The sequence below is a fragment of the Lonchura striata genome, chromosome 20 (genome assembly GCF_050655825.1).
Source record: "Lonchura striata isolate lonStrDom1 chromosome 20, ASM5065582v1, whole genome shotgun sequence".
In the NCBI taxonomy this organism is placed as follows: Eukaryota; Metazoa; Chordata; class Aves; order Passeriformes; family Estrildidae; genus Lonchura; species Lonchura striata.
In genome coordinates, this window is record NC_140722.1 from 14,915,054 (window position 1) to 14,928,922 (window position 13,869).

The window sequence follows — 13,869 nt, forward strand, 5'->3', positions numbered from 1 at the left end:
TCTGCTCAGCAGCTGGGGCGGCAGGGGTGTGGGTGTGTGCTGCAGGAGTCTTGGTGGGATCCAGGGAAGCAGAGTCCCCTCTCCCAGGAGGGACCTCGGGCTTTGCAGTGGCTCCAGGCTCACCCGGGCATCTCCTTGCAGTCTGTTTTGCAGCAGAGGCAGAGCCCGGGGGATGGAGGGGAGGAAGCCCAGCCTCCCAGCATCCTGAGCTACTTGGCTGCCTGCGACTTCGACGTCCCTGCGAGGAACAAGCCCCACAACCCCACGGAGACCAGCGAGGGAGACTCGTTCAGCTCCGAGGATCAGAAAGGGGCGGAATCCAGAAGTACGACCCCAGCCCCGGACCACAGGATGCCGCCGCTGGTGATCATCCAAGAGAGCGGAGCAGAAGGGCCGCAGCATCCGCTCCCGGACCACAGCACGCTGGACATCCTGAAGAAGACCCCGTGTGGGGATGGATTCCCACGGAGCCCCTCCAGCCTTGCCCCCCGTCGCCAGGCCCGGGGTGGGCGCCTGGCCGAGCAGGAGACCAGCAGCCAGGAAAGCTGGGGCGGCGCGAGGCCCATGGACGGGGCTCTGCAGGAGCTGCTGCGCCTGCTGCAGCCGCAGCACGGGGGGCCAGCCCAGCTGCAGCGCCTGCAGGGCCAGGTCGCGTGTCTGAGGGACAAGCTGAAGGTAGGGGGGTCTCACTGAGGGGTCTCACTGAGGGGTCTCGCTATGGGGTCTCGTGGCAGCCGGCATGTGGCTCTGCCCTTCCGTGGGTTCGGGTCACTGTGGTGGTGGCTTGGTCAGGGAAACCTGAAACGGGACAGGGATATCCTAAAAAGGGACAGGGACACCCCAAACGGGTCCAGGAGGTCCTAAAAGGGACAGGGACACCCCAAAGGGACAGGGAGACCCCAGAAAGGTCAGGGAAATCCCACAGGGGACAGGGAGCCCTGGATTTTGGCCAGCAGAGGCTGGGCGGGACTCGGGGAGCAAAGGCAGCCCCGGTGGGAGCCCGGGCTGAGCAGAGCCCGGCTGGGGTCTGCTCTCGGTGTCTGGGCTGGCTCTGAGCCCTGTGCTGCAGCTCAGGGTGGCTGCAGAGCCGAGCAGAGGCTGCTCTGTGCCACTGCCCTGCTCCTGCCTGGCTGCCAGGGGCTGGGCACGCTCCTTCCCCTGGAGGAGAGCAGCCAGGGCTGGGCTGCAGGGCTGGGAGCAGGAAGGATCCAGGCTGGAGTAAGAAACAGAACTGCCCTGGCCTCCTGCTCCTGTGAAACCTCTGGAAAAACAGCATTTAACACCCAAACCAAGTAGCCTCAGAGCAGCCTTTCCAAGGGGGACAAAGGTAGTGGCTCCATGAAATTCAGTGTTGATATGAAGCTCCTGGGTGCTGTGCTGGGATGGAACAGGCCCCCAAGGCTGCTGCTTTGAGCTCAGATACAGGGAATGAGTGAAAACTGTGTCAGTGACAGAGGATGCAGAGAATATCAGCTCTCACCAGGCATGGAGATAAAGGGGAATCCACAGGGATTAAAATATTGAAACATGCTTTGAATTTAACTAGCTACATTATTTTGGGGTCAGATTGCTGCACCAGGAGCACTTTGGAGCAGCACTTGACAAACCCTGCAGACCACAGCAGATTGCTCTGGGGCTGTACCTGGCTCATCCCCGCCTGGATGAAGCACAGACCCTGCCAAGCAGCACTGCACTGATGTGCAAGTAGCAATGCACTGACTTCCCTGATGTGTTAACAGTGAAATCAGAAAAGCAAAGTGATTTATTATTAGGAATGATTTCAAAACCAGCAAAGAGCAACTGCAAAATGGCTGGCCAACTACACACAACAGTATTTCTGCTTCCACTTCATCAACAGCTGAAGACACTGCACAAACATTCCTCTATGGAGAGTCTGATGGTGGAGACAGTGCTGGAGAGTTTTGATTTCCTGAACGCTGACTGCAGTGCTGATGAGCTGTCCCTGTTTGGGAGTGTGAGGACAGGCAGTGTCAGGTATGTGCTGCAGCACCTCGTGGCACAGGCAGAGGGGTCCCAGAGCAGCTTCTCTGGGCTGGGAAACAGCTGGGGTGTCAAATCCAGCACAGAAATGCCTGTCCACATTTTCAGAGAGGGTTATAAGGGCAGTTAAAGAAAATGCTGGTTTCTGTTCAATGCCACCTGGTTTCTTTCACAGCTCCTGCTGGGACTGTCCATCTCCGTTCTGTTTAGTGATGAGGCTGTAACTCTCTTTTCCCCTCATCTCACCAGCACATACAATGACAACGTGCTCCAGTCCCTGAGCTGTGACACGAGACCAGAAGCACGGGATGTAACTACAGGGGATGACAACCTAGACGTGCTGCTGCTGACACACCTGAGGCTGTGCAAAGGTCTCCTGCAGGTACAGAGCAGCCTGGGGCTTTCCAGGCACTGCCTGCCACTGCTCATGCTGATTACAGGAGAATTTGCTATGTTTTGTTTGATTGATAACAGCAGGGAGACTCAGAGTGGAAATTGGTGCATTAATGCAGTGAACACGTGTGTCCACACAGAACATGTCACACAAAACTCTGCTGCCTCTTCCCAGCCTCTGGGTTTTGCTTTAAGCAACAGCTCTGTGCCCAGATCAGGCTGCAAACACACAGGCTTGGCTTGGGCCATTTTAATGAATGAAAAACTGCTACAACAGGGAGCAGGTGTCTGGTGGGCAAGGGGCCTTCTGGGAGCAGCTGAAGATTTTTCACTTGTCTTAAAAGTTGGACCAATCCTCATTTATCTGGAGCTTGATCCTGCCCTTGTTTCAGCTCCTGAGTTATGTCTGTTGCATTTCAGAAACTGAGGACACCAAACATAGCCCAGGTGGTCCAGGAGAGCATTTTGGAAGAGGTGTCAGAGCAGACACGAGTCCTGGGGGATGTCCTGGATCTGTCTGTGGAGAAAAGTGAGTACCTGCCTTACCCCAGGGCATGCAGAGGTGCAGAAGTGGGAGAGCTGCACTCCTGATGGGCCTGCCCAAGCCTTCCCTGAGCCAAGGTTTTCATTCTAAATTCTTTGCAAACGTTGACATCATCAAACCAGCTCATCATAAAACCAGGGCTCATTCTTTGGTTAATCTTTTCTTCTACATAGAAGGAAAAATATTGGAGAAGTTGGTCTTAGAGTAGCTGAACTGGTATATCTTAAACAGGGATGTTGCAGGTGGTGCAGTTTGCAGTCAAAGAGCAGCCTTAATAAAATCCTCTTTTATATCTGTGCTTTTTCTTGGTAAGCAAACAGCCCAAATTCTGTGCCCACTTGCCAGAACAGTTTGGTGGGCACAGAATTTTATCTCGGGTCTCCCCACTATTAAATTCTTCCATTGGCAGTTGGACATGACAAAATGATAAAGCACAATGAGAGGCTTGGAAGGCTTTTGTTCTCTTCCTGGTAAACAGTAAATAGAGCAGCAAGAATGCAAATTTTAGTTGGAAGCATTTGCTGCCAGATTCTCTCCTGGAGGATGTGGGAATAAACTGTTCCCTGGAGCAGGGCTGCAGGGGGCTGGTACAGTGTGATGGGAAGTGTGGGAGTCTGAAAGGCAGGAGCTCAGTGTCTGGAGGTAAAACTGGGGGATGGAGGGTCCAAATGAGGAGCCACAGGGTTCCTGAAGAGCTGCACGTGCCATTGTGAAGAGCCTGAGAGAGCCCCGAGGTCAGAGCTCTGCCCTGGGCAAGGAGCAGAGGAGGATCCCAAAAACCCTTGCCAGTGGCACCTCCTTGGCTGACAGAAGGGCGGCCCCTGAAACTTCCAGAATGTTCTTCTGGAACTGACTCAGAGATAAAGGGAACAATAAGAGGCAGAAGAGCTGCTGATGGCAAGCTCAGTGCTTGAGAGCGTGAACATTTGGGAGACAAATGTCCCGTTTTTAACAAAACCATCTCTAATGCAAATACAAGTTAGTGCTACCCCATGTCCAGATAGCCCATCTGCTGCCTAATTTCTCATCTAAAACCCCAAATCTGCTAGAGCTCGCTGACCTTTTAAAATGCTGGGTTTCAGTTATTCAGAAGACTAAAAAGAAGAAGCAATATCTGAAAATCTGGAGTGATCTCGCAGAGCCTGGCAGCAGCATCTTGGTGACCTCGGCAGAAAGGTTCCGTCATGCTCTGAAATACACAATGATGCTCAAAGTGAAGGAGAAGTACCCCAGCCACCTGGAGACAGGTACCAGTGAGCACCGGGCCACACTTCATTCCAGAGCAGTGCTGCAAATGGTCCTTGTGCATTTAAAAACCCCAACCCCAAACCTTTCAGCAGCTTCCCCGTGAGCAGCCTGTGTGTTTTGTGTTTGTCCTGCTCCCTGCAGTGCTGCAGCGGCTGCTGGAGCAGATCCTCACCTGTGATGGGTTGCTCCCCTCCTCCCATTTCCAAACGGAGCCAGTTACTCTGTTCCAGTTCTATCGTTACCTGGAGAGGCACCACATCGGCAGCCTGGAGAAACACCTGGCAAAACTCGCTAAAGAAGGTAAAGGCAGTGCTCGGCTCCTCCTGCAGGGCTGCTGCCCTCCAGGCTCCAGAGCAGGAAACAGCCCAGCCCTTGCACTGACAGCTTGTTTCCATTTTTATTCCCCTTATGACCATGTAGTTTTAATCAGAACAGGAAAAGCGTGCTTGACTCCCGTATCTGAGCGTGTGCAAACAAACCCCGTGTGAAGGATGGGCTTAAGTGCCCTGAAAATAGGTTCTGGGATATTCCAAAGCTAAAGCAGACACTGAGTCAGGAGCAGCCTCCAGCTGGATCCAAGGACCGAGCACAGTGTGTGGCTTGGGTTCACTGCTGTAGCTGGACTCGGACACAGAAAAGAACAATAAAATTGCAGACGTTACTGACCTGCATTTTGTAGACTGAGGTAGCCAGTGCCTCACTGGACTCTTGTCCAACATATCAAAAGTACTCCAAAACTTTCTCTGTATCAGGAAAGAATTATTTAAGAATAGTCCAGCCATTGGCCACATCTTCAGGCTGGTGCTGATGCAGAGGACTCGTGGAGGGGCTGGGTGCTTGAGCACTGCTCTGCTGTCCCAGCCTGGCACGGGACAGGGGCAGGGCGGGCAGAGGGCTGTCCTGCCCCGCTCGGGCTGTTCCTGCCGGGAGCGGGCACCGGGCTGGGACAGGGAGAGGGCACCGGGCTGGGACAGGGGGCAGCGGGCTGGGACAGGGAGAGGGCAGGGGGCTGGGACAGGGAGGGGGCTGGGACAGGGAGAGGGCAGGGGGCTGGGACAGGGACAGGGGGCAGCGGGCTGGGACAGGGAGCGGGCAGCGGGCTGGGACAGGGGGCACCGGGCTGGGACAGGGAGCGGGCACCGGGCTGGGACAGGGAGAGGGCAGCGGGCTGGGACAGGGGGCACCGGGCTGGGACAGGGAGAGGGCAGCGGGCTGGGACAGGGGGCACCGGGCTGTGTCCCTGGCCGGGGCTCTGCCCGCGGTGAGCGAGGCCGCTCCTTCCCCGGCAGTGATGCTGATCGAGGAGCTGCAGTGCCCCGGCAGGCTGAAGACGCTGAAGAGGCTGAAGGGGAAGCGGCTGGGCCGGCTGCAGCCGCTGCCGCGCACGCTGCGCCTGCTCGGGCTGCTGCAGCTGGACGAGAACCACCGGGTGGGCAAAGCGGCCACGGCCTGCCTGGCCCGGGCCGGCGGCTGCGGCAGCCTCCGGGCACGGGTGAGTGCGGGGAACGAGGGGGGAATGCGGGGGGACAGCGGCGGGGTACACCGGGCAATGCGGGGGGACACCGGGGAATGGGGGGACAGACGGAGCTGGGGGAGCGGGGGGCCGGCGGGCGCTGCCCCGGGGCCGGCGGGCGCTGCCCCGGGGCCGGCGGGCGCTGCCCCGGGGCCGGCGGGCGCTGCCCCGGGGCCGGCGGGCGCTGCCCCGGGGCCGGCGGGCGCTGCCCCGGGGCCGGCGGGCGCTGCCCCGGGGCCGGCGGGCGCTGCCCCGGGGCCGGCGGGCGCTCCTCGCCGTGTTCCAGCCGGAGGCAGCGGCGCCGCAGCGCTCGCCACCGCGGCTCGTCTCACGGGGCAATAGCCCCGCCGCGGGCACTAGGATCGGGTTTGGTTGCTCGAGGACTCGTCCGACGTTTCGCTTTGCTGTGTTTCGTGCAGGCTGTCCTGTTTTACAGCGATGCTTTGTCCGGCTGTGACGCCAGGCTGCAGCAGGCTGCGTGCCTGGCTCTGAAGAACCTCAGGGTGAGCGCTGGGCACTGCTGCCCTGCCCCAAGCCGGGATCAAACGTGTCGGGCTGGGTTACTGCAGCCGGGAACTGCCCGATTTTGGCTGCCAAAGTGTGAATGCCAGCATTCCCAGGGCAGCGGGAGAGGGAGCCGAGGGCAGCTGGCAGTGCCTGACCTGCCAGGGATGTGTGACCTCCTGGGATGCTCAGTGCTGCAGGACAGTGTCCGACTGGGGACATCCAGCACGAGGATAAACCAGCAATGTTCCTGTATCAGTCAGTTCTAAACATTTACCTCTAGAAAGCTGAAGTTAAATCAGGGGATATTTTTAACAATAGTTGATTAAAGTCAGAAAACAAAAGTAATATTTGCATTGCTGTCATAAGGAACAGCGCAGATTTAAGCATTCCCAAGAGCTCTAAGCTGCTGTAATGGGTTTGCACACAAAATGTGAACCAGTATCTGCAAACAGGTGCTCACACAATAGCAAATCAGGGTCGGTTTGCAAAGCACCAGCTGGGATCAACCCTTTCAGTGAGGGTCCTAGTTAGGTGGTACTGATTTAATGGTCCCACAGTTGTGACCTGTACCCTGGAACTTTTACAGTTTCTGATGCCCTAAAACAGGAGAGAAGGTAACAGAGGTGAGATCATATCAGGGAATTTAACTGTAACCCAGTATGTTGGGGAAGATAAAGGTCCCGGTGGAATTTGGATGTCAGAGATGGGAGTTTGTTTCTGTGTTTGCTTTGTAGAAAATGTCCACCAAACTGCTGAAAAGCTCCTTAGGCAAATTCTTCTTTTTTCCAACAGGCTGTGGAGAGCATTGAGCAGGTTGCCCACCTGTGCCAGTCTGAAACAGAGGAAGTCAGGAATGCAGCCAGGGAAACCACACTGTCCTTTGGTAAGGCTTTTGTACAGCTTTAAAATAGTCTGAAAGAGGGATGTGAAATAGTGCAGGCCCAGGAGGGGCCTCAAGTTCAGCCTGAACACATCCAGGACAATGGAAATATTTGATGAACAGCTGTTTCATACCATGAAGATAAACTTTACATCACACGTAACAGCCAAGGGCCCCTGATCAAGTTTATAGAACCAGACCAAGGGGATCCTGAAGGATTAAGTGCTTTAGGAACCACTGGACCTTTTGAAAAGGTTGTAGATAAGGATGACAGTTTTATTCTGCTTCATTACTTGTTACTTCACCAGAATCTAAGTGACAAGTGACTGATGGTGGAGGGGGCCTGATAAAATGTCAGTGCTCCCCACCTCCGGCTGCCCAGCATTTGTGCTTTTCCTGGGGGCTCAACAGCTGGAATGCTGCCAGAGCATGGCCAGGGCATGCAGGAGACAGCCACCTCCCCGTTCTGTTCTTCATCCCCCACTTTGAGCCAGGTTTAGTCCTGGGCATCTCCAGCCTTGCCCCACAGAACACTCAGGCTCACATGAGACTCTCCAGCTGTGATGCTCCAGCTGTTACTCATGGAATGCAGGAGGGCTGGTTTTCCATGGTGGCTTCCAGCAGGTTTTCCCTGAGGATGTGTTGGTCACTCTTGAGTCCTTCCTCCCAAGCCAGGCTGTGACAGGAGTGTCCCCAGAGGGCTCGGGGTGCTCTGCCTGTCCCTCAGCAGGGGCTGTTTTCTCTCTCCACAGGGGAACGGGGCCGACAAGCCTTTGAGAAGATGGACAGGATCTGCTGTGAGCTGAGAGAAACAGCTCAGGAGGCCGAGATTGAAATCACAGTGTTTTAGTAGTGGAATGTGAGGAGCTGGATCCTGTTGTCCTCACAGCCACACGGGTACCTGAGGGTTTGGTTTTGTCTGGCTTCCTTCTGTCCTGTCCTGTCCCTGCTCTCTCCTGCCCCAGGACAGGTTTATTTTCAAAGGGGACAGTTGGTCACCTCCATGATGCAGCCTGGAATGTATTTTCTGTCTCTCAGCACATGATGAAATATCAAGTGCTGGACAAATGAAAACTGGGATCTCTCAGAATGTGGATCCAGGTCTTAACTGGAGTTCAAATCTCCATCTTGCTGGAATTAGCTGCCCCTGCTCCAATTCTGTCCAATCTGATCTGTTTTCCCAGGAAGTGATGTATTAATTTGGCATTCTCCAAGGAGAGAAATGATCACTCTCCCAGACCAACTGCCCTGTCAGTAGAACAAATCCAGCACCACTGCTTGGTGGTTTCCTTTGCTTGGGCAATTGAGCTGCAGAAGGAAAACCTGGTAGTCCCCAAGTCACTTTGTAATTGCTGCAGCTCAGCCAGGGCCAGCAGGGCCTGACAGGCTCTGTAAGAGGTGTGTGCTCAGCTGCAGGGGATTTGCCATGTGCAGGTCTGACTGAGGGAGGGACAGGTTTGATTTTTAAATTCTGAATTTAGTCATAGACCAAGACTTCTCCTCCTGATCCAGCCCTGGCTGGGCTCATTCCCCAGCCCTGGCTGGCAGGGTGCCCATGGGGAGCAGCCTGGCTTCAGGTGCAATACTTGAAAGGGGTTGGGATTGTGTGTACATATTTATATATATATATATATACACATAAAACTTTTCTATTTGGTATTTATTTGTTGGATTTCATACTGTTTTCTAAAGTTCTAATAAACCATTTGAGACAAACTCCTGGGAGTGTTTCCTACTGCTGTGCTTGCAGCCCTGGGGACAGGTAAGAGGCACTAAATCCCCAAGGAACAGGGCCCTATCTGCCCTGTCCTGTTCCACTTTGGTGAACTTTCTCCTCCAGTTGTAGGTTTCCTTAAAAATATAAACCAAAGGTAAATACTGGGATTCAAACACCAGGATGTGCAGCTGCAAGCAGGGTCAGCATCAGCTCCTGCAGAAACCAACCAGGTGCTTGAGCTCCTGCACTTCTTACCCTTAAAATTCAACCTGAATTCAACCTGTTCAACCTGAAAGATCAAAGAGGGAAATGGAGGTGGCAGGGAGAGATGGGGATCCTCTTTCACTGGAGGTCTGCCTCCAGGAAATTCTTACAGCAACATTTAAATCCCTTCACTCTGCAAACCTACCCTCTGCCAGCCCTCGTGTGCACATGGGTCAAGCAGGAGCCCATGGATCCAGCCCAGAAGCAGCAACACATTCAAGTGAGTTCTTTAAAAAAAGAGTTTTATTGTTACAACTAAAATGAGAACTGAAAACTTGTATGGGAGATTGAAAAACTGTACAGTTGTACTCTAACCTGGGAGGCCCAGCAGCGGCTTACACAAAAGACAAGATACCTGAAACTGTATTATACCAAAACATTCAGCTTTTTTGTTGAGTTTTTACATTTTTTTTTATAAAAGTTTATTCTATGGCAATCTGTAAAAAAGAAAGACCTGATGAGTAAATATTTGCTTAAGGCAGATAGCAGAGCAGCTCACTAACTTTCTAACGAGTCTAACATGGATGTTTGTCCATTTCCAAGAACAGGTTACCCAACACCCCACTGTGCTACGGTATATACACCCCCCAACTACCACAGACAGTACAGGACAGCAAACGAAATGGGCACAGCTCAGCACTCCCAGCCCTGCCCACACCTCCCGGGGCTCTGGGCACAGTCACTGCGTCCCAGCCAGGGTCAGAGCCTGGAACACGGAAGAAACAAGCACCAAGAGGATGCTCAAAGCTCTTCTCTCATCTGCAGGAACTTTGTCTGGGTAGAATCATTTGCAATGGAATAACTGTATTCAAAGGAAGGATCATCTCATTTCCTGCCAGACCTAGGATTGAAAATATTCCCTCTTGGGAAGGTGGTCAGAGGTGGGTTTGGTCTGTTTTGTGTCCCAGGGCCAGGGGAGGTGTGGCAGGGCTGCCTGAGCTCTCTGGAATGTCTGTACTACACTCACTCAGCTGAAAGGAACATGCTACCACCGGGCACACGGAGCACACGGGATCCCACGGGAAGTCATGCCAAGGATTAGGCGAGTACACGGGCTCTGATAAACACCAATCGGTCCAGTGCTGAACAGAGAGACTCAGCAGCACCCTCTGAACCACAGCCACTAAGGATCAGGTCATGCAAATATCATTTGGGCACATCAGGAAGCAGGAATAGAAGTTCTGTCACCTTTCAAGCACGTGGTGTTTCATCGGGACACCGCAGACTTCACATGCACTTTAATACAAAGGGGTACGGATGGTGCCTCAGGGCAGGGTCCTGCCCACGCTGCAGAGAACAGTGGGGACAAAGCAATCACAGAATGGATCTTAAATACACAGATGAGCCATTATATATTACCATTTTTCTATACTCATTTTTCCTGTTTCCAATAATATAACTAAATATCGACTGATTACAACATTCCTCCTTTCAAGTACTGGTCTGACCAACAGTCTCACAGGTAAAGGATCGATTCCCAGTACTACCTGAGGATTTATTATTGTACTCTTGAAAAGCCCTTGATGCAAGCTCAACAAAACACAGAACAGAAGTAACTCCCACCCCCACCCACCCCTTCACCTACTCACCCACTGAGGGAAGAGCTACACCTACAGCCAGCTTGGCAAAAATAAATAGGGAGTGGAGGGGCTGCCCTGGGCTCCTCCACAGCGAGGGCTGCACTGAGGGTGGCTAAGTGCTATCAATCTAGAAGGACTTTAGAAATAAAACAAATCAGTAACACTGCTGCAGATCAGCTGTCATGGGGCAGTTCAATCACCACAGCTCCCAGGAGTGACTCTGCTCCTGTCCTCTGCACCACGACACAAGCAAAGAAATCTTTGCTATTATTGTTGAAACTGTCAGTAATTTGGTATTACCCCGAGGAGCAGCACTGGCTGCTTGGTGCAGTGCTGCCTGCCAGTGCCAGTCCTCCCCACACAGCCCAACCCTCCTGAGGGAGCAGCTGCAGAGTGAAACTGCATTTTACATTCCAAATGCTGAGGTTTAAGGACTGGTCCTGCCACGGGCACGGCCCCACTGCTGGTGGACGTGGTTTGGTTGAATTTCCCTTTCCTGTTTCTCTCCCTCCCCTCGACATCTCCCAACCCAGAATATAAAAGTAAAAACAGCTTTAGAAAGGATGGTGCAATGTAAAGAGGCATATGTGCAAGTAGAGTGCAACAAAAGTCAATGAGGAGATACACTTAGTAAAGAAAAAAAAAGAAAAAAAATCAAAGAGCTGGACGTGTTGGGATACCCTGAGCAAATGCAGAAGCCTGGTTCTATCAACACAAGTAAAACAATCAGCTCTTTAAGAACAGTTATGCTGAGATTAAATATATCAATACCACAGGCACTGCCCACAACTCAGTCTTTAAAGATGAAGCAAATTTAAAAAAAGACAAAAAAACAACCAAAAACCAACCACAAACACACCTCCCCTTCCAAAAGTTTACATTCTTCAGGTATGTGGGTTTCTTTTTCTTTTTTTGGGAACTTGTCAATGTAAGTCATGTATTTGGTTACAACACTTGGAGAGTACAAGCAAGTTTCACTTGTGCCTAGTTTTTCTGAAACAAAAGAAAATGAACTGGCTTTTTAAAAAAGGCTAAAAACAACAATGTGTTGTAATTCTATTATTTAGTTAAAAAAACAAACAAAAAAAAAAGGAAAACAGACTATTTGGCATTTTCTCTGCTTACTCCTGAATATTTCAAGGCCCTGAGATTACAATATTATGTTCTTGGGACCACAGGGCTGGATAAAACCCTAGTGCATCAATTCTCTCATGAAGCCCTACCCAAAGTTCTGGCCTTTCCCCTAATCTACCTGCTCTGAGCCACGGCTGCCCTGCCGGGGGCTCCGAGGAGCTGGGCGCGGGCCGGGAGCGGCGCTCCCGCGGCAGCTCGGCCCAGGGTCAGTGGAAACACACCCTGTAGCAGAGATAAGCTCCTGCCGTGAGGAAGGTGAACATGCAGATATTCACGAGGAAGGGCTTCCAGGTCGCCACCACGTTCTCGTCCTCCTCCTCCGGGCTCTCCTTCGGCGACTCCTCCTTGCGGGGCGAGAGCCGCGGGTTCTCCCCAGCCGTCCTCCTCCGGGCTTCAGTGCCGTGACTAGTGCTGAGGACAGAGGGAGGGACACTCAGGGCTGGGTAGGGACGAGTATTCCTTGCTGGACTGGCCATGGAGACAGAAGCCATGCGGGTGCTCCGAGGGCAGGGACCAGCACAGAGCTGCAAAGCTCTTGGAGCTGCAGCAGCCACCCAAGCACAGCCTGTCTCCAGTTAGGACACATTGGCTGCTCAACAGAGGTTAGGAAGAGCTTGGGAGGATTCTGTGCCCTTTAAAGAATAAGCTTTACCCACCACCTGCTTTCACTGCTCATCACAAATCTGCACCAAGACAGGCAGTGAACAAACCCAGCTCACACCCGCAGCTGGCTCAGGGAAACACCAAAGCTCTAAACTCAAGCACCTGCCCAGAAAGCCAGAAAGGGAGGAATGTGGCTGCTCCTTCAGCCCTGACTCCCAGAGAGCATCTCAGGGTGGAAGTGAGCATCTCCTCCCCTGGTCCCTCCCTGCCCGAGGCTGTGGCTGCAGAGCTGCCCGGGGCAGCAGCGAGGCAGGGTTACCTGTCTGTGCTGGGGGCCGGAGCCGCCTCCTCCACGCTGCTCACCGAGCACCTGATCTGCTCCTCTCCAGCCTGGGGCTTGGCCAGGAACTCGGGGTGCTCGTGCATCCTCCCGTTGTGCATCTCTGAGGTTCTCTTCGGGGGCCTGGGAGGTGGGGGGGTGTGCTCAGGGGGTGGCTCCAGGTCTTCGTTGGAGAGCTCTTTCCACTGCTCCTTCAGGGAAGGACAAACCCTGTTAAGCTTTTCTCTTTCAAGCTGCTCTAACTTTAAACTTTACCATGGCAGAATCTTTATACTCTACCTTTCAATTAACTCTTTACAGTGGCTCTTCATTTGCATTGAAAAAAAAGAAAGAAAAAACAGGCACAAGAACTCCAAGCCCAAGCTGCATCCACTACACAAAACATATTGGCCATGTAAGTGAGAAATTCCAATCTGCTTCTAAAAACCTCAAGCACAAAATAAAATCTATTTTGCTAGAGCTCTGCTTACCATAAAAACCCCTGATGAATTTAATCATGACACTTAAATTTCAGGCATATTAGAAAACTTGTACTGTCTGAAATGCCAGGGGAGGCTGATGCAGCAGCTCCACCCCAGTCACTGTGCAGGAAAGCACAGGAGGCAGCTGCTACAGAGCAGGTATTTTGGAAATCATTAAAATACAGCATTTTAGGTCATGACAGATTGTAAAGCACTGTACCTAAAAACCCCATAATATAAACATGTACTGAAGCTGAAGCAAGCACCAAATTTGAAGCTTCTTTCCATCCTGCTCCTCCCACCCACTTGCTGCAGCTCTCTGGAGCTGCCAGGAGCACTCACTTGCACTGAAGCATCTCCCATGATGAATTTTGCCCCTTCAATAACAGCTAAGTAGGAGAAGCGGAGCTGGTCTGCAGTCTGGATCAGCCCCATCCTGTACTTCCTCATTTCCAGGAGAACCTGCTTGACGTCCACAGAAGAAGGATCTTTCCGTTTATCCATCTGCAGATAAAAATGTGAAACATTTTCTGCTCTGACGAGGTTCACTAAAGTGACTCATTTTGTGGTAGGGCCTTCATACCACCCTCCACACTACAGCACGAACAAACACACACAGCTGGTATCAGCAGCTCATTACTGGTCTCCAAAACAACTGAAGGGAAAACACTGGGCCTCAAACAC

General features: G+C 52.6%; 2 protein-coding genes across 12 annotated transcripts in view; one reads left to right on the forward strand and one right to left on the reverse strand.

Moving 5' to 3' along the window:
* Positions 1-8,802, forward strand: part of RIPOR3 (RIPOR family member 3) — a 43,502-nt gene extending 34,700 nt beyond the window's left edge. For all 10 annotated transcript variants that reach the window (XM_085558339.1, XM_085558338.1, XM_085558332.1 and 7 more), the window contains 10 exons: positions 142-675; positions 1,859-1,995; positions 2,251-2,383; positions 2,815-2,923; positions 4,021-4,185; positions 4,328-4,486; positions 5,476-5,678; positions 6,119-6,202; positions 6,999-7,089; positions 7,839-8,802. In XM_085558339.1, coding sequence (XP_085414465.1) covers positions 142-675; positions 1,859-1,995; positions 2,251-2,383; positions 2,815-2,923; positions 4,021-4,185; positions 4,328-4,486; positions 5,476-5,678; positions 6,119-6,202; positions 6,999-7,089; positions 7,839-7,936 — 1,713 coding nt within the window. In that variant the 3' untranslated portion in view covers positions 7,937-8,802. The remainder of the gene's footprint in view (positions 1-141; positions 676-1,858; positions 1,996-2,250; positions 2,384-2,814; positions 2,924-4,020; positions 4,186-4,327; positions 4,487-5,475; positions 5,679-6,118; positions 6,203-6,998; positions 7,090-7,838) is intronic.
* Positions 8,803-9,292: 490 nt separating this feature from the next.
* Positions 9,293-13,869, reverse strand: part of PTPN1 (protein tyrosine phosphatase non-receptor type 1) — a 30,208-nt gene continuing 25,631 nt past the window's right edge. For both annotated transcript variants that reach the window (XM_031506579.3, XM_031506580.3), the window contains exons 7-9: positions 13,528-13,689; positions 12,704-12,915; positions 9,293-12,192 (exon numbers count right to left, since the gene is read on the reverse strand). In XM_031506579.3, the coding sequence (XP_031362439.1) occupies positions 11,988-12,192; positions 12,704-12,915; positions 13,528-13,689 (579 nt within the window). In that variant the 3' untranslated portion in view covers positions 9,293-11,987. The remainder of the gene's footprint in view (positions 12,193-12,703; positions 12,916-13,527; positions 13,690-13,869) is intronic.